Source organism: Lacerta agilis, chromosome 2, assembly GCF_009819535.1.
Source record: "Lacerta agilis isolate rLacAgi1 chromosome 2, rLacAgi1.pri, whole genome shotgun sequence".
Taxonomy (NCBI): domain Eukaryota; kingdom Metazoa; phylum Chordata; class Lepidosauria; order Squamata; family Lacertidae; genus Lacerta; species Lacerta agilis.
In genome coordinates, this window is record NC_046313.1 from 117,999,671 (window position 1) to 118,017,564 (window position 17,894).

General features: G+C 46.8%; 1 protein-coding gene across 1 annotated transcript in view; it reads right to left on the reverse strand.

The window, feature by feature from the left end:
* The window catches only part of LOC117042200 (oocyte zinc finger protein XlCOF6-like), a gene marked incomplete at its 3' end in the record, with an annotated part of 114,708 nt that extends 98,031 nt beyond the window's left edge, over window positions 1–16,677 (reverse strand). The window contains 6 exon segments of the mRNA XM_033141725.1: window positions 10,337–10,755; window positions 10,924–11,416; window positions 12,507–12,584; window positions 14,792–14,918; window positions 15,048–15,223; window positions 16,568–16,677. Of these exon segments, the coding sequence (XP_032997616.1) occupies window positions 10,337–10,755; window positions 10,924–11,416; window positions 12,507–12,584; window positions 14,792–14,918; window positions 15,048–15,122 (1,192 nt within the window).
* Between the last annotated feature and the right edge of the window lie 1,217 nt (window positions 16,678–17,894).

Here is a 17,894-nt window from a genome sequence, read left to right on the forward strand (position 1 = left end):
ACCCAGTAAAAAGGCTTCAGGTTTTTTTACTAAATGTGTTTATTGTACGGTTTGGAAAGACTTTCACTTATAGTGTAATGTGGAAAAACCATATAAATATCAGCAAAGTGGCTTGAGCATCAGCCATAGTGGAAACCTTAGAAACCATCGACAAACTTAAAGGGAAAGAGCTTCACTGATAATCAATCGTTTAATCTATGAACTCAGGGGAGAAACCATTTAGAAGTCTGGAGTGTAGATGATGATGGTGATACTTTATTTACTGTATTTTTTGCTCCATAGGGTGCACCGGACCATAGGGCGCACCTCGTTTTTAGAGGAGGAAACCCAGGGGGAAAAAATTCCCTAGTTTTCCTCCTCTAAAAGCTCTGGGTTTTTTTTTAGGATCTGCTAAAAGTTTGGCAACTTTTTTGCAAAGGGAAAAACCCTGTTTTTTTGAGGATCAGCTAAAAGTTTTGCAGCTTTTTTTTGGCAAAGGGGGAAAAGCAAAGGTCCTTTTGCAAAGGGGAAAAAGCAAAGAGGAAAAGCCCCCTTTTTATGGGGTTGAACTCACATTTCTGCAGCTTCTAAAGGAAAGGGAGCCTTTTCTACAGTTTCCAGGCAGATAATCTAATCAGCCAGTCACATGTCGCTGGGGAAACAAACAACCTCCCTCTGCAGCACATTCAACAATGGAGGGCGGGGCTGAAAGGGAGCCGGGACTCTTATCTCTCTCCCGATCTCTTGCTGAGCAGGGTCCTTTCAACACCCCCTTTTCTCTTTGTAAAATAAAAAGCATGATCCTCTTTTGGCCCCTGGGCAATTCAGCTCCAGGGACCACCATTCGCTCCATAAGACGCACAGATATTTCCCCTTACTTTTCAGGAGGAAAAAAAGTGTGTCTTATGGAGTGAAAAATACGGTACATCACATGCATCTGATTGGGTTGCTCCAGCCACTGTGCACATCTCCTAACAAAAAATAGTAAAGACACAATACCACATCGCACACTAAAAACTTCCCTGAACAGGGCTACCTTAAGATGTCTTTTTAAAATTGCCTAGCTGTTTATTTGGGAGGGTGTTCCACAGGTCAGGTGCCACTACCGAGAAGGTCCTGAGCCTGGTTTCCTGTAATCTCGCTTCTTGCTGGGAGGGAACCGCCAGAAGGCCCCCAGAGCTGGATCTCAGTGTGTGATGGGGTGAAGAGATTCCTTCAGGTATGCAGGGACGAGGCCGTTTATGGCTTTAAAGGTCAGCACCAACCTTTTGAATTGTGCTGGGAAACGTACTGGGAGCCAGTAAATATCCTATATTAGTCCCAGTGGCCACTCCCAGCCATCAGTCTAGCTGCCGCATTCTGGATTAGTTGTAGTATCTGAGTCACCATCAGAGGTAGCCCCACAGTCCCTTCTCTTGCGGGGGATCAATTAGTGCCAGTGCCTTCCGTTAAGAGTTTGGGTGTAATCCTTGACACCTCAAGGCGACATTTTTCCGTCTTTGCCGTATCAAGCAGCTGGTCCCTTATCTTTCCCACCCTGACTTGACCACAGTGATCCATGCGATGGTCACCTCCAGGCTTGACTACTGCAACTCACTTCACGTGGGGCTGCCCTTGAAACTGTCCCAGAAACTCCAGCGGGTGCAGAATGCTGCAGCGAGGCTCCTCACGGAGTCCTTGCCATGGGAGCATATTCACCCAGTGCTTCAGCAGCTGCACTGGCTCCCGGTGGAGTACCGGGTCAGGTTTAAGGTGCTGGTTTTGACCTTTAAAGCCCTATACGGCCTAGGACCCTCGTACTTATGGGACCGCCTCTCCTAGTATGTCCACAAATAATAATAGTTTAAGGGTCCCGGGCCCTAAAGATGCCAGATTATCCTCCACAAGGACCAGGGCCTTTTCAGTGATGGCTCCGACCTGGTGGAATGCTCTGTCCCATGAGACTAGGGGAAGTCATTAACATTTTATACTTAAAGAACACTGATTTATTGGATAAGGATTCAATACTGTGTCAAGTTGGAAGAACAAACAAAGTGGATTATAACTACATTCTGGCAAGAACATTGTGAATTTATATGGAAGTACATTGAACTATCAAAATTTATCTCTGTTAGACATTGAAAATTAACAAACGGAATTAAGTGCTTGATTTCTTTCCATTCATATCCTTCAAATTCTTCTGAATTAATTGGAACTGAGATAAACTCTTCGGCAGATTTACTTTGATTTATACCGAACAGTCTAGGTAAAAGACTGATATTCAGACTCCTTTTGAGTCATTTTGTCTTCCCAGATATCTATTTCTTTCTATTTCTATTTATTTCTATTTCTATAATCTACTTGAGGTATATAAGTTATGTTATATGTTAAGGTATATTAGTAAGTTTTTATTTCTTTTTAATTCTGATTTACAATTTGCACTGATTTTATGTTTGATTTATATTGCTAAGGTTAGAACTTGAGTTTAGGATAACTTAGGTGTTGTATAGGGAGAGAACAAAGGGAAGTTTGTAAAATGCTGAGTTTTTTCCCAGGCTTGTGAAGTGACCTTGACAATGTTTGGCCGTTGGTGGGAAAGGCAAATTGTTTTGAATTTCATGGTGAAGCGAGCAGAAAACCGAAAGGTGGCCAAGGCTCAGAAATCAGCTAGAGAAGGAACATTAAACAAGCAAAAATAGGCAAATCAACCGGCCCAGATGGGCTAACTTCGAAATATTATAAAAGATTGCGAAATTCTTTAATTCAACCATTACAAAATGTGATGAATCGAATTTCAAGTGCAGGACAGATTACCAAATACTTGGAAAGAAGCCCTTCACCACTTGAATTCCAAAGGAAGGGACAGACTTGCAGGAGGCAAAAAAATTATAGACCAATTCCATGAATAAATACGCATGCCAAACAAATCTGTTACATACATTAGCAGGATTTTAGAAACACTTGTAATGTTAGGAAGACACATAGAATTGGAAACAAATGGAGAAACAGGATAATATGGACATGCATAAATTAAAAAGGGTAGCAATGGAACCAGGGGAAGGAGTGGAGAGAAGTTCTGGGCACCCCAGTTCAAGAAGGATACTGACAAACTGGAACGTGTCCAGAAGAGGGCAACCAAAATGGTCAAAGGCCTGGAAACGATGCCTTATGAGGAACAGCTTAGGGAGCTGGGTATGTTTAGCCTGGAGAAGAGAAGGTTAAGGGGTGATATGATACCCTTGTTCAAATATATCAAAGGATGTCATATAGAGGAGGGAGAAAGGTTGTTTTCTTCTGCTCCAGAGAAGCGGACACGGGGCAATGGATTCAAACTACAAGAAAGAAGATTCCACATAAACATTAGGAAGAACTTCCTGACAGTAAGAGCTGTTGGACAGTGGAATTTGCTGCCAAGGAGTGTGGTGGAGTCTCCTTCTTTGGAGGTCTTTAAGCGGAGGCTTGACAGCCATCTGTCAAGAATGCTTTGATGGTGTTTCCTGCTTGTCAGGGGGTTGGACTGGATGGCCCTTGGGGTCTCTTCCAACTCTAGGATTCTATGATTCTAATCCCACACTTGGATTTGATATTGAATATGTAAACAGGGTTTTTTGTTGTTGTTGTTCAATTTTCTACTTTGACGTTTTCTCTTTGTGATGTTAGTTACTGTGAAAATCAATAAAAATATTTTTTTTAAAGGAAGGGGCTGCAGTTCAGTGGCAGAGCATCATCTTGCAGGCAGAATGTCCCAGGTTCAATTTGCAGAGGCCTCTCCAAGTCACCCTGAGACAGACCTCATCCCTCTGAAACCCCGGAGAGACATTCCGTAGTGATCCAGGAGGGTCTGGATCAGAATAAGGCAGCCTCCTATGTTTGGAGCTGGTAGTGAGGAATTTATCACAATTTACTGCCAAAGCTTCTCCTCCTCCCTACTTCACCCCCACTTTTGTTCCTTCCTAAGGCTCCCTGCCACATGGGGCAGTCTTAAGCCTATCTGGTGCCCTGGTGCAAGGATCCCTCCGGCGCCCCCATGCCCACCTTCCCCTCCGTGCTTCCCCCCGCCATATGCAGCAGATGCTGTGACCTCAGCAGCCCTGTCTTATGCATTAATTGTACTGGCGCAGGGTGCCAGGGCACCCCCGCGGTCGGGGGGAGCCACGCGGCCCCGCCAGCGGCCTCCCCCAGCCCCCACGTCTATAAACATCAGTGCCGCTTGCTTATCATTTCTGACCGCCAGATATTCTATTATATAAATTATATTCCTTATATTTTCCTGGGGGGGGGGGGGAAGCAGCCTGGTCTTGATGAATTAAATCCTTTAATACCACTTTCATGTGGTTTGCCAATATGTTTGCAAACAGCTTATAGTCATTTAACAGAGAGATCGGCCTGTAATTTTTGACTGATAATAAATCTGTATATTTTTTTCAGAAACAGTGTATTTATAAGCATCTTTTCAAGAATCTGGCACTTTCCCTGTATTTAATATCTCTTTCATTACATCTTTTAGTGGTTGTGCTAGATAATCCTGTAGTTTCTTATAATGCTTTGCTGTTAGTCCATCTGGCCCTGGTGTATTGCTGCTATTGTTGTTGTTGTTGTTGTTAATTATTATTATTATAACTTTCCAGTATTCCATGTAATTTATGCAGGCTGGCTCTCTGACAGTTTCCATGATTTCACCTCTCTAAGGTGACTGTAAGTAAATTCCTGAGCAGGAGGGAGATCCCAAGGCAGTGCCAGAGCCCCTGCAGGAATTTTCCCACCAGCACCCAAGAGGGACAGTTTCCCCCCAAAAAAACGTGTCTCTCCATTCTGCCCCCTCCCCAGAGTCTCACTTGAACCCAGAGCCCAACCGTGGTACGCCTTACCTGTGCCCTATGTGCTGAGACAACAGCCTCTCCATCTGGAGGGGCCTCCGAAGAAGAAGAAGAAGAAGAAGAAGAAGAAGAAGAAGAAGAGGAGGAGGAGGAGGAGGAGGAGGAGGAGGAGGAGGAGTTTGGATTTGATACCCCGCTTTTCACTACCCGAAGGAGTCTCAAAGCGGCTAACATTCTCCTTTCCCTTCCTCCCCCACAACAAACACTCTGTGAGGTGAGTGGGGCTGAGAGACTTCAGAGAAGTGTGACTAGCCCAAGGTCACCCAGCAGCTGCATGTGGAGGAGCGGAGACGCGAACCCGGTTCCCCAGATTACGAGACTACCGCTTCTTCTGTGGGGTAGGGAGGAGATGGAAGTGGGGGGGGGGGTCGCTATTCAGGTCGCTCTCGAGTCCTTTAACCCTTCCATGGACTCCCTCTCTCCTGCAAGGGATTCTTGCCAGGGGAAAACCAGGCGGCACATGAAGGGTCCAGAACCAGCCCTATTTGAGCACCCTCTTGGTGGGCATCACATTTCAGTTCCTGCAAAAGCATCTCCCCAGGTCTTGGGTCCCCACTTTGTACCTGGATATCATGGATCCTGGCCCCAGCCTGGACCTGTATAAGGAAGTCCTTGGAGCACCCCACAATTGCCTAACCTTGGCTCCCATAGATTCAGGTCGGGGGGGGGGCACAAGCAAGAAACTTGGGCCCAGTCTTATTCAACATCTTCATCAATGACTTGGATGATGGGCTTGAGGGCATCCTGATCAAGTTTGCAGATGACACCAAATTGGGAGGGGTGGCTAATACCCAAGAGGACAGGATCACACTTCAAATTGACCTTAACAGATTAGACAACTGGGCCAAAGCAAACAAGATGAATTTTAACAGGGAGAAATGTAAAGTACTACACTTGGGCAAAAAAAAAAATATGAAAGGCACAAATACAGGATGGGTGACACCTGGCTTGAGAGCAGTACATGTGAAAAGGATCTAGGAGTCTTGGTAGACCATAAACTTGACATGAGTCAACAGTGTGATGCAACAGCTAAAAAAGCCAATGCAATTCTGGGCTGCATCAATAGGAGTATAGCATCTAGATCAAGGGAAGCAATAGTACCACTGTATTCCGCTCTGGTCAAACCTCACCTGGAATACTGTATCCAGTTCTGGGCACCACAGTTCAAGAAGGATACTGACAAGCTGGAACGTGTCCAGAGAAGGGCAACCAAAATGGAACAGCTTAGGGAGCTGTGTATGTTTAGCCTGGAGAAGAGAAGGTTAAGGGGTGATATGATAGCCATGTTCAAATATATAAAAGGATGTCATATAGAGAAGGGAGAAAGGTTGTTTTCTGCTGCTCCAGAGAAGCAGACATGGGGCAATGGATTCAAACTACAAAAAAGAAGATTCCACCTAAACATTAGGAAGAACTTCCTGACAGTGAGAGCTGTTCGGCAGTGGAATTTGCTGCCAAGGAGTGTGGTGGAGTCTCCTTCTTTGGAGGTCTTTAAGCGGAGGCTTGACAGCCACCTGTCAGGAATGCTTTGATGGTGTTTCCTGATTGGCAGGGGGTTGGACTGGATGGCCCTTGGGGTCTCTTCCAACTCTAGGATTCTATGAAACTTCAGTGAGGAGATACAGTAGAAGCAAAACAGCGGCCAGCGGGCCTGATCTTTATTGTTGCAACAAGACTTCAAACTACCACACAGAAGCAGATGGAAGCCCCAAACAATGGTTACATCAGTATTTGAAAGTTTTCCATAATACATTTCCAGAAGCATCATCAAGACATCATATCATATGCACAGAAAAGGCATGGCCCTGTCACTCAAATATAGTCTTTCACACTTACTCCATCACAGTGCAAAGGAAGGGTCAAATACACCCCTTTTTCTTGTCCGGGCTTCATCCCACTATGGGGTGGGTAGGCACTGTGATTGAGATGGTTACCTGACACTCTTGGAAGTTCCCCTCTCATCCCCTTTGCCCACGATGCATTCTTACTTCTTTCTTCTCTGCCCATCCGCCTCCTCTTTCGCTATTCCAATTTACCGCAATATAAAGATGGAGGGGGGCTGTTGTCCACTGACACCCCCACCCTCCTCCCCCTTCTCAACCCCCCCCCCCACTTCTCTACGGGCTCCTTTTGCTCTCGGGCTTGGAAACCTCTGACATTTACAGTATGGGTGCAGTTGTACATGTTGGATATTCTCTCTGTGTAAAAGAAAATCATTTGTTCTAGAAACAGAGAAGCTTCAAGGAGCAACAGAGATTGTTTTATCTATGCAAGGGCATTTTCTGTGGAAACTGTTCTTTGGGCATGCACAGTGTGTAACAACGGTTCTGTGTAACTTGCTGTAAGTTGTGAGTCTCTTGCTTGCGCTGAGAAAAGCAGAGAGAGTGTGTGTCTTGGACTCTTGTTGGACTGCAAGAAGATCAAACCTATCAATTCTCAAAGAAATCAGCCCCGAGTGCTCACTGGAAGGACAGGTCCTGAAGTTGAGACTCCAGTAATTTGGCCGCCTCATGAGAAGAGAAGACTCCCTGGAAAAGACCCTGATGTTGGGAAAGATGGAGGGCACAAGGAGAAGGGGACCACAGAGGATGAGATGGTTGGACAGTGTTCTCGAAGCTACTAACATGAGTTTGGCCAAACTGTGGGAGGCAGTGAAGGATAGGCGTGCCTGGCGTGCTCTGGTCCATGGGGTCACGAAGAGTCGGACACGACTGAACAACAACAACAACAAAGCATGCCTTGACCATGGATAGCAGTCTGTGTATGTTAGCTACCAATATGCTTTTATGCCTGTCAAGTAAACGTATGCATGTGACTGAATCTTTATGGTGCCCATGAGTGTTTATTGCCTACTTTGTGTACCTTCAACCCCAAAGAAGGTTGAGGTGTAACTCTGGCACACACACACACAGCAAAAGTGATGCTGGACCCAATCCTTTTTAAATCATCCATCAGAGGTTGATGGATGGAGCCAACAGTACAATGTCCTGGTATGCATCCTATAACCTTTTAAAATGTGGCTCTTTTCTGGAGGGTGCTGTTGGGTTCCAGGTATAGGGTGGAATTATTTATTTATTTATTTATTTATTGTTGTTGTTGTTGTTGATATTAACAGTATTGTCTGAGAAGTGAACCCAGATGCCTGCAATAAAATTTGTTTCCAGGTAAATGTTCATAAAGTCTTACTTGGATCATGTGCAGATTGTTATAAAAATTCTGTAACTGGGTCCGTCTCCAGAAGGGAGTCTGTAACCCTGGGAAGAGCGCTATATTTTAAGAGCCCCTTCCCGACAACGCAGCACAAAGACAAAGACAATACCGAGTCTCCCAAAGCAAGGCCATGTTTATTAGAAACTGCTGCAGCAGGGTGTTTTGCAAGCAAAAGACCTCGAACAATGGCACACAAGCTCCTATATAGACTTTTGAAAGTCCCTCCAGCTCAAGACCACCCCTCCACACATCATACATACATCACAGATACATCGGAACTACATCACAAATTGGGAGGGTCTGGTAGCAGTGATCTGAGCATCCTGGACCCTGCCCCCCATGTCTCCTCTTGCCCTCCACCAAAACCCATCAAGTAAAACAAAAGAGATATTTACATTTCCCTGTTTCCCAGCCAAGGCAATCACACCCTTTTGTCTCCATCTGGCCCTGCCATCTTTGGAATGGGCCACCCAGTCCGGCACTCAGGCAACAAGATGCCAGGGATTATCACTTTTAATTCCTGAGATAATGGGAAAGTTCCCCAACCCTCCTTCCTTGCAGAGAAGGAGTTTATGAGTTTGGGAGGGAAAATTGGTATGAGGCCTGTTTTTCCTGTGTTTGCATGGTAAATTAATAATATATATTATATATATAAATAAAAGACCCCAAATTCTTACAAGATAGAATTGCATAGGATTCGGGTGCACATTTCGCCTGCGGTCCCACACTGTGTAAAATGCTCCGTAAATGATTTATTCTTTGTAACAGACTTCTAGAATCACACGGAGACTCCTGCGTTGTGGGAAGTCACTCTCCCATCATAATCCCCGAAGCGCAGAGTCATGTAGGGGGAAGAAGCCAGGGACAAGGTTTCTCCCACTGAATGGATCTGGATGGAGGCGATGGATGAGATGCAATGCCATCCCAATTTAGCTTGCAATAACAACGCTTCATGTAAATTCTGCCTGGAAAGGTGTAAGACCCGCAATTCCCAAAAGTCCTGATTGACATATTGCAACCCCTCCTAATTCCGTGATGCATCTTTGACGTTTACCTATGTATCGCTGACGTTTGTGCGGTGGGATTTCTTGCTGTTTGGCGGGAACTGCAAACCGTTAAAAGGCAGAACACCCTTTGTCACAAGGTTCTCCCTTCTTTGCTTTTGCAGAGGTTGAATATTTGTCATGACAAATAAACGATCAAAGGCTTAATAGTCCACTTTGCTTTGGATTTTGGTTGCCTCCCCTTTTATTTTTCACTCTGATGGGGGAACCTAGGGAAGGAAGTCGGGTTAAGGGACTTGCTCTAAAATGAGCCCCAAATTTTTCGGGCATCAACACACAAAAGATTTTAGGCAAATTACTCAAATCGGGTGAGGTCACCAGGCCGAAAGCATTTGATGCAGCAGGTGAAACCTGTGGATCGGGACCACATGCCTTGGCTGGGTTGTAGGCATCAAATGGTCTGCCTCTCCTACCCAATTTCACTCCCTTTGGATTCAAACCTGGAGCTGCCACGACAGGCCAAGGAGCTCCAACAGCATCCAATCAACCCCCCGTTTAAGGGAAACACACACACACACACACAGCAAAGAATTCTCTTGTATGAAGTAAGTTTACTGCTCCCACTACAGCTTTTTTCACATTCACTTAGAGGGCTTATCCACAGTGTGGGTTCCCAGATGCGCAGTCAGGCCATCACTCCCTCTAAAGCTTTCTTGTGTACGTTTTGGGCTGGAAAAAGCCTCAAAACGGTGTTGCACTTGGAAAAATTGAGTCCAGCAGGCTTCTGCTGTGTGCGTACCTGCTTCTCCCATGCTTCAGCAGAGTTTGCAAACTTCTTCTGCGCAGCGTTGGTGTGGGCCTTGCCAGCAATATAAAGTCCACAGACTCAAGCTTGTTCCTAATCTAGAAGCTTTATTTACATCCATAAATTTCAGACACTCCCGGAGATAGGGGACACATCTTGCTCGTTTAAAACTGAAACCAGAATGAACAGACAGAATAACAAAGGTGTCACATTTCACACAGGCTTCCGTTTACAGAAATACCCGGATATGTGAAACGTCTTCCCTGTGGGCGGTACGCATCTCTTGAGCTTGTTGGCCCTATAAGCTCCAAACCTCACATTTCTCCACACGCTGTACATTGATACGGTTTCTCCTTGGCGTCGGTTCTTTTATGTAAAGTAAGGTGGTAACTGTGACTAAAGCTGTTTCCACATTTCAAACATTTAAAGGGTGGGTTCCTCTGTGTGGGTTCTTCGATGTGCAGCAAGGCCTCCACTCTGGCTAAAGCTCTTTCCACACTCTGTACATTTGTAAGGTTTCATTCCTGTGTGGGTTCTCTGATGTCCAGTAAGGTCACAGTTCCTGTAAAAGCCCTTTCCACACTCCAAACATTTAAAGGGTCTCTCCCCTGTGTGGATTCTTTGATGTCCATCAAGGTGTCCTCTCTGGCTAAAGCTCTTTCCACACTCCATACATTTGTAAGGTTTCACTCCGGTGTGGATTCTCTGATGCACAGAAAGGTCATGCTTTCTGACAAAACTCTTGCCGCACTCCATGCATTTAAAGGGTTTTTCCCCTGCGTGGGTTCTTCGATGTGCAGCAAGGCCTGCACTCTGGCAATAGCTCTTTCCACACTCCATACACATGTAAGGTTTCTCCCCAGTGTGGGTTCTTTGATGTAAAGTAAGGTGGTGAATGAGACTGAAACTCTTTCCACACAACATACATTGAAATGGTTTCTCCCCTGTGTGAGTTCTTCGATGTGCACCAAGGCCTCCACTCTGGCTAAAGTTCCTTCCACACTCCGTAAATGTATAAGCTTTCTCCCCAGTGTGGGTTCTTTGATGTAAAGTAAGATGGTGATTGAACCTGAAACTCTTTCCACACAACATACATTCAAATGGTTTCTCCCCAGTGTGGATTCTTTGATGTGCCATAAGGTTTCCGCTCTGGCTGAAGCTCTTTCCACACTCAATGCATTTAAAGGGTCTCTCCCCCGCATGGATTTTTTTATGCTTGACAAGGTTACCAGCACTACTTAAGCTCTTTCCACACTCCATGCATTGAAACGCTTTCTCCCCTGTTTGGGTTCTCTGAGGTAAACTAAGCCTTCCACTACGACTGAACCTCTGTTCGCACTCCACGTTGCTGCTTCCCGTGCATTCCTCCTGTGAATTCAGGGGTACATGAACACCAATGTCCTGAGTAGTGGAAGGTGTCCTTTCCCCATTTTCCAACATGTTTCCTACATGCTTTGGGGGTGATGGTTGATTTACAAACATCTCTTTCGCTATTTCACTCTCCAAATTTTCTAATGACACCACGGATAGCTCACCATAATCCTCACTCTTCTGCCCATTACCTGTTTTGAGGGAAGGAGAAAAAGAAAATATTGTTCAAATTGCAAGGCAGAAACACGGATCAAGCCCAGTTCTCTGCTTCTCTGATTTTACAGTTTTAAAGTATGTCCCCCTCCTCCTCTCTCTCTGCCCAACTGAATCAGAAGTTAGCTTCTGAATATGCCAGAGTTTCAAGACAGCAAGTCCCTTCTTGTTCCGCATACTGTCACTAACCACAGCTGTGTCTGCTGATTTCTCCCCTTTCTCAGAACCCCATCCAACCAGATCTTCTCCTTCCTCCCAAGTGATGAAGTCTGGTTAGGGAAATGGTTTCAAAGAGTTAATTTGGAATACAAAATACCCAAACACTCCTAGCACTACTGCTGCCATGGCTCCCTTCCCAAAACAAGGGAAAGGCAAAGTCGTAACTGTCCTGATGAGGGATAGCAGAGGGGCAGGTGATGTTGCAATCATGTAAGATTATTATTAGAAGAAGAGTTTGGATTTGATATCCCGCTTTATCACTACCCGAAGGAGTCTCAAAGCGGCTAACATTCTCCTTTCCCTTCCTCCCCCACAACAAACACTCTGTGAGATGAGTGGGGCTGAGAGACTTCAAAGAAGTGTGACTAGCCCAAGGGCACCCAGCAGCTGCATGTGGAGGAGCGGAGACGCAAACCCGGTTCACCAGATTACAAGTCTACCGCTCTTAACCACTACACCACACTGGCTCTATGAGGAATGATACAGTGGGATTTGCTGCCAAGGAGTGTGGTGGAGTCTCCTTCTTTGGAGGTCTTTAAGCAGAGGCTTGACAGCCATCTGTCAGGAATGCTTTGATGGTGTTTCCTGCTTGGCAGGGGGTTGGACTGGATGGCCCTTGGGGTCTCTTCCAACTCTAGGATTCTATGGCCAAGGGCCACGGCCTGAGGAGTAAAGAGTCCCAAGGGCCAGCTGGAAAGGCATTGAAAACCACATTTGTCTCTCTTGACCTGTTTACTCCAAAAGCCCCACAGGGGCCAAGGGAATGCTGATAAGAAGCCCAGACGCAGGACATAAAGGTATCCAGCTTCCTAGAGCAAAAAGGGCCCCACGACACATCTAAGCACCTACCTGCTGACGTCTCCCCTTCTTTGGGTTCCTGGAGAAATGGATCTTGCCTTTCTTCCCAACAGGAATTGAGGTCTGATTCTGTCAAGGAAAGAGATAATATTAGCTACTTTGGGGCACAACCAGCCATTTCAAATTAATCTATTCTCTTGCTTTTGAGGTCATAGATGCGGATTACAGTGGTACCTCGTGTTACGGACAGGATCTGTTCCGGAGGGCCATCCGTAACATGAAACTTCTGCCACTCGAAGTGCTGCGTCTTTACATGCGCACTGGCTGGATGCAGAGGAATAGTAAGAGGCATGGGGTGGGGGGAACCCTCAAGGGAACCCCCAGGGGAAGAAGGCTCAGAGCCAGGGGATGGATGGTGGGATGACGAGGGGCTGCCAGAAGGGGCTGCAAAAGGGGGAGCAGTCTGGGAGGAGGAGGTGTCGGAAGCTGAAGAGGGTTTGATGAGCAGGAAGAGGCAGTGGCAGAGAGCAATTCAGCCTTGGAGGCGGAAGCAGAGGGGGACGTCAAGAAGCAGAGTATAGACAAGCTGAATAAGAAGCCAGGGAAGCTCCCCCTCCTGATGTGACCAGCTCCCCTTCCCGTTGGTCTCCCAGAACACACAGAGGGATGAAGAGGGTGGGGCAAAGAGAGACAAGAAGAAGGAGCCTTAGGCTGCTGGGGAAGGAATCGGGAAGGGCCTTGGAGAGCAGTGGGAAGGCAGGAAACTTCAGCCCTCGCAACTGCCTCATTGGGCCAAGACCCACTGGGAAGAGTGACCACTAGGCCTGCACTGTTTGGGGTTCTTCACCGAAACTGGGTGTTTTATTGCTGACCTCCTCCCAATTCCAGCTCTTGACAACAATCTGCCACAGACCCACGCTAAAGCAAAGTAAGAATCTACAGGGTAAGTGGTACTTTTAAAAGTGTGCCGATGCCAGTAAATAAAAAAAATAACTAGTTAGCCCTTTTTTTCAGGAGTCTTACGGAAAGTAAGCTAGAAGGAAGTGGCTAGGACTTTAAATGCAGAACTAGCCAGCCAAGAAGGCCACTCCGCGAGCCACACGGAGCCTCTGCTGACGGACTTCTTGGCTCCAAGTTAGGCAGACATGTGAGCTCTGCAAGAGGGCAAGGAGGCCAGAGCACCCTGCTCTTGAAACAAACAAAAAACAAAATATGTAGGAAGGAAGACAATAGGAGTCTGGGGACTCTCCGGTGTTTTGCCCTCTGGCAGGTCCTGGAGTTTGTCTAAAGTGCAAGGAGCTCCTGGCTCCCCCCAAAAAAGGTTTTCCCTTATAAACTTCTTTTTAAAGCCCTAAACGGCCTCGGTCCTGTATACCTGAAGGAGCGTCTCCACCCCCATCATTCAGCCCGGACACTGAGGTCCAGCACCGAGGGCCTTCTGGCGGTTCCCTCCCTGCGAGAAGCAAAGCTACAGGGAACCAGGCAGAGGGCCTTCTCGGTAGTGGCGCCCGCCCTGTGGAACGCCCTCCCATCAGAGGTCAAGGAGATAAACAACTACTTGACATTCAGAAAATACCTGAAGGCAGCCCTGTTTAGGGAAGTTTTTAATCTGTGATATTTTAATGTATTTTAATATTTGTTGGAAGCCACCCAGAGTGGCTGGGGGGACCCGGAGAGATGGGCGGGGTACAAAATAAAATAATAATAATAATAATACCTTTAGGAGACACCTGAAGGGAGCCCTGTATAGGGAACCCTTTTCATGTTTTATGTTTTACACAGGTAAATGGTTACGTGTTCCGTTTTGGAAACGTTTTTTGGAAGCTGAACGTCCAACGCGGCTTCCGTTTTGAGTGCAGGAAGCTCCTGCAGCCAATTGTAAAATGGAAATGATAAGATGGGTAGTGGTAACGAGATATGTTCTCAGTCAATTAGACAAAATTAAAACAGATAAAACTCCAGGTCTGGATGGCATCTGCCTGAGAGTTTACAAATAAGTCAAATGGGAAATTGTAGATGTTCCAAATTCATGGAGGAGGAGAGGTCCACCAGCGGCCACTAGCCGAGATGGCTCTGCTCTGCTTCCACAGTTGGAAGGCAGCAATGCTTCTGAATAGCGGTTTCTGGAAATCACAGGAGGGGAGAGATGCTCCTATGCTCAAATCCTGCTGGCTTCCCACAGGCAAGAGGATACTGGATGAGATGGGCCACTGGGCTGATCCAGCAGGCTATTCGTATGAGGTATGTTGTTCCTACACGGCATGAATAAATGGCTCAAACAGCAGATTCACACCTCCAACGTCTAACAGCCAAGAGGGATAAAAATGTGCCCTTACCTAGAGAGGCCACCATCTCACGATTCTCCTCCATGACTTCCTTGTGCAGAGCTCTTTGGCCGGGATCCAGCAGAGCCCACTCCTCCTCCGTGAAAAACACAGCCACCTCCTCAAAGGTCAAGAGGGCCTGGAAGAAGAAGAGGAAGAAAACAGAGCTTCTCTTAGATCTCCTTCATCCCTGCTCAACACTGAGGGAGGCTGGGTTGTCCCACCTGTGCCTCTTCCCTCCTACCTGTTCCTGTTGCTCTTTCGCTACCTGAGGAAGCTGCCTGGCTCCTCTTTCCACTCCACCCTTAAGAAGAGACTGTTCAGAGGGTGTCTCAGTGGCCATTGTGCTGCCTTTGGAAGAGACAGAGGACAAGGAGGCGTAAACTGGGCCACTTCCAGGACTCCGCTGTTGCCACAATGCACTTCAAAGCAGGGAGCAGCTCTCTAATGAGAACAATGGAGGAAAACGGACTTATTTAGGGTGGGAGACATTTACACAGATAGTATACCTTTGACCAGGGCACAAATATTAAGTAAAGCTGGACAACATCTGGAATTATCTACACATTTTCTAACGAACCCAAAAGTTACTGCATACGCCTCTAGGCCCATAAACGCCAGTTGAAATTCTAATCACAAATACTAATGCAAAATCCAAATACAGATTATATATATATATATGGCACTGTGAGTTAAACCACTTGCTGATTGAAAGGTTGGTGGTTTGAATCCCCGCGATGGGATTAGCTCCCGTTGTTCGATCCCAGCTCCTGCCAACCTAGCAGTACAGAACAATACAGTGCAAGCAGATAAATAGGTACCGCTCAGGCAGGAAGGTAAACGGCGTTTCCGTGCGCTGCTCCGGTTTCACCAGAAGCAGCTTAGTCATGCTCGCCACATGACCTGGAAAAAACTGCTGCCTCGGCCTGTAAAGTGAGACGAGCGCCGCAACCCGAGTCGTTTGCGACTGGACTTAATTGTCAGGGGTCACTTTACCTTTATATATATATATATATATATATATATATATATATATATATATATAAACTGTTAGTGAAAACTAAACATCCTATCTACCTGAAGTTTGGTATTGTTAGTCATTTTTAAAGAAGATAACGATAATCTGAGATATGAAGAACTAATCGCATTTCCTTTATTGGCTGCTCAACAACTCATTGATCAAAATTAGAAATCTCTGGAGCACATGCAGATAGAAACAGAAAGTCTGGACTACTGCAATTTCAGAAAAAAACTGGCAAAGCCAGTTAAGCCTTAGCTGGAAAAAGTACTGTGACAAGGTACAAAACCATCAGCTTCTATGGCACCCACCAGACTTCCACTTTGTCACAGCGGGGGGGGCACTAAATTTGGGCCTTGCTCCCCCATGCGCAGCAAGGCAGTGCATGAAAAGCTGGGCTGCCCTGATCTCTGCACTTCAAAGAGAATCTTGCAATGCAAACTTTGCTGGGTAGACGGAAGTGTGCATGCACACGAAAGCTCATACCAAGAACAAACTCAGTTGGTCTCTAAGGTGCTACTGGAAAGAATTTTCTGTTTTGTTTTGCTGGGTAGGAAACTCCCACCACCACCATTTTTCATCTGGATTGCCTGGATCAGCCCCCCCCCCCATACTGCTTCCCAGAGGGAACGGGGGGGGCTCTTCCTTGCTTTTCCTTCATCCCCCTCCCGCAAGAAACCTCATTTCCCTCCCTCCTCCCTTCCCCTCCCAGCTGCTCCGTTTGCAGATTCAGTTAGAGTAAAAGCAAACCACCCATAAATATCTTGCACCTCTTTCTCCTCCTCTCCGGGCAATTTCTCCCAACTCCTCCAACCAACTTTTAATCCTGAGAACCACCAGGCAGCCTGAAGTGGGAGCCTCAGACGAAAGAATCCGGATGCGGAAGATCAACAGGGAAAAAAAACTGAATGACCAAGCCGCAACTTTCTTCAATGGGGGTTTCCAGCTTCCGGCTCACCTGATTGGCACGCCTCTTCGTTCCGGCTCTTCTGATTGGTTGTTGTCTTTTCCCGGGCCAACATTCATTTCGTGAGCTGAGAGGCGCCGGGTAGTTTGACGCTTTAACAAAACAGAACAAAACAAAATGTATTTACGCAGAATTAACCTCAGCAGCTTGCATTGGCAACGTGTGTCCTAGCTTTGTACTTTGGTGTGCATTTTCTCAGACGGAAGCCATGAAATTTGTTTCCAGGTGAAAAAAGTGCATAAGGGGAAAGCCTGACTTGGGGCAAGTACAGGATCGGGGTGCGCGTCTCGCCTCTGGTCCCAGTAAGGATCCGGCTGCAGTATGAATCTGTGGGCACGGCGCGCGCGCCCGTGTGTGTGGTTTTTTTTTTTAAGCTAAGGAAATGACAAGTTGTCACTTTTCTCGTGAAGTCACATCCTGTTCCCCTCCATACACAGGCGGGGGCTGCTCTGCGACTGAAATTGCCAGGGGACCCCCCACCCCACCCCCGTTAGAAAACGCGTCGGATGTTTCCAGGCAACGGGGGGGGGGTTAAGCAGCCGCTTGAGATTTTGGAAAGGGGAGGAGGGGCGTCGGTAGACAACTCCCACCCCCCCACCCCCCATTATATTACAGGAAATGAAATAGGAATAGAGATCAGGGGAAGCGGATGGCCAGGAGAGAACAAAGAGGTAAAGATGCGGCGTGTTAGGGAAGAGGCAATTGGCGAGTCTGGGGGGGGGGGTGTGATTAGACACCCTCTCCCCCAAAACGCTCCTTTCCTAGGACCCATCTGCGCGAGCCAGGATCCATGCAATCCCGGTTGCAGTTCTGTTTCGTCTCAGGCAGCTCCCCCCCCCCAAACCTCGCCCCCTCCTATCCCCTAGGGATGTTGGCTTGATCTCTCTTCTTCAAAGAGGATCTTGCAATGCAAACCCTGTTGGGGGAGGAGGGCCCTATTTTGCAGCCGGATTGCCTGGATCCCACCCCCCAACTCTACGGATCCTACTTGCCTCTCATTCCCCTCCCCAAATCCTCCCTCCCAGCTGCCCTGTTTGTAGATTCAGGGGGAGGAAAAGCAAATCCTTCACCCTCCTCCCACGCCTCTTTCTCCCCTTCAAAAGCCTTGCTTCTCTTCTGGGGATGTGAAT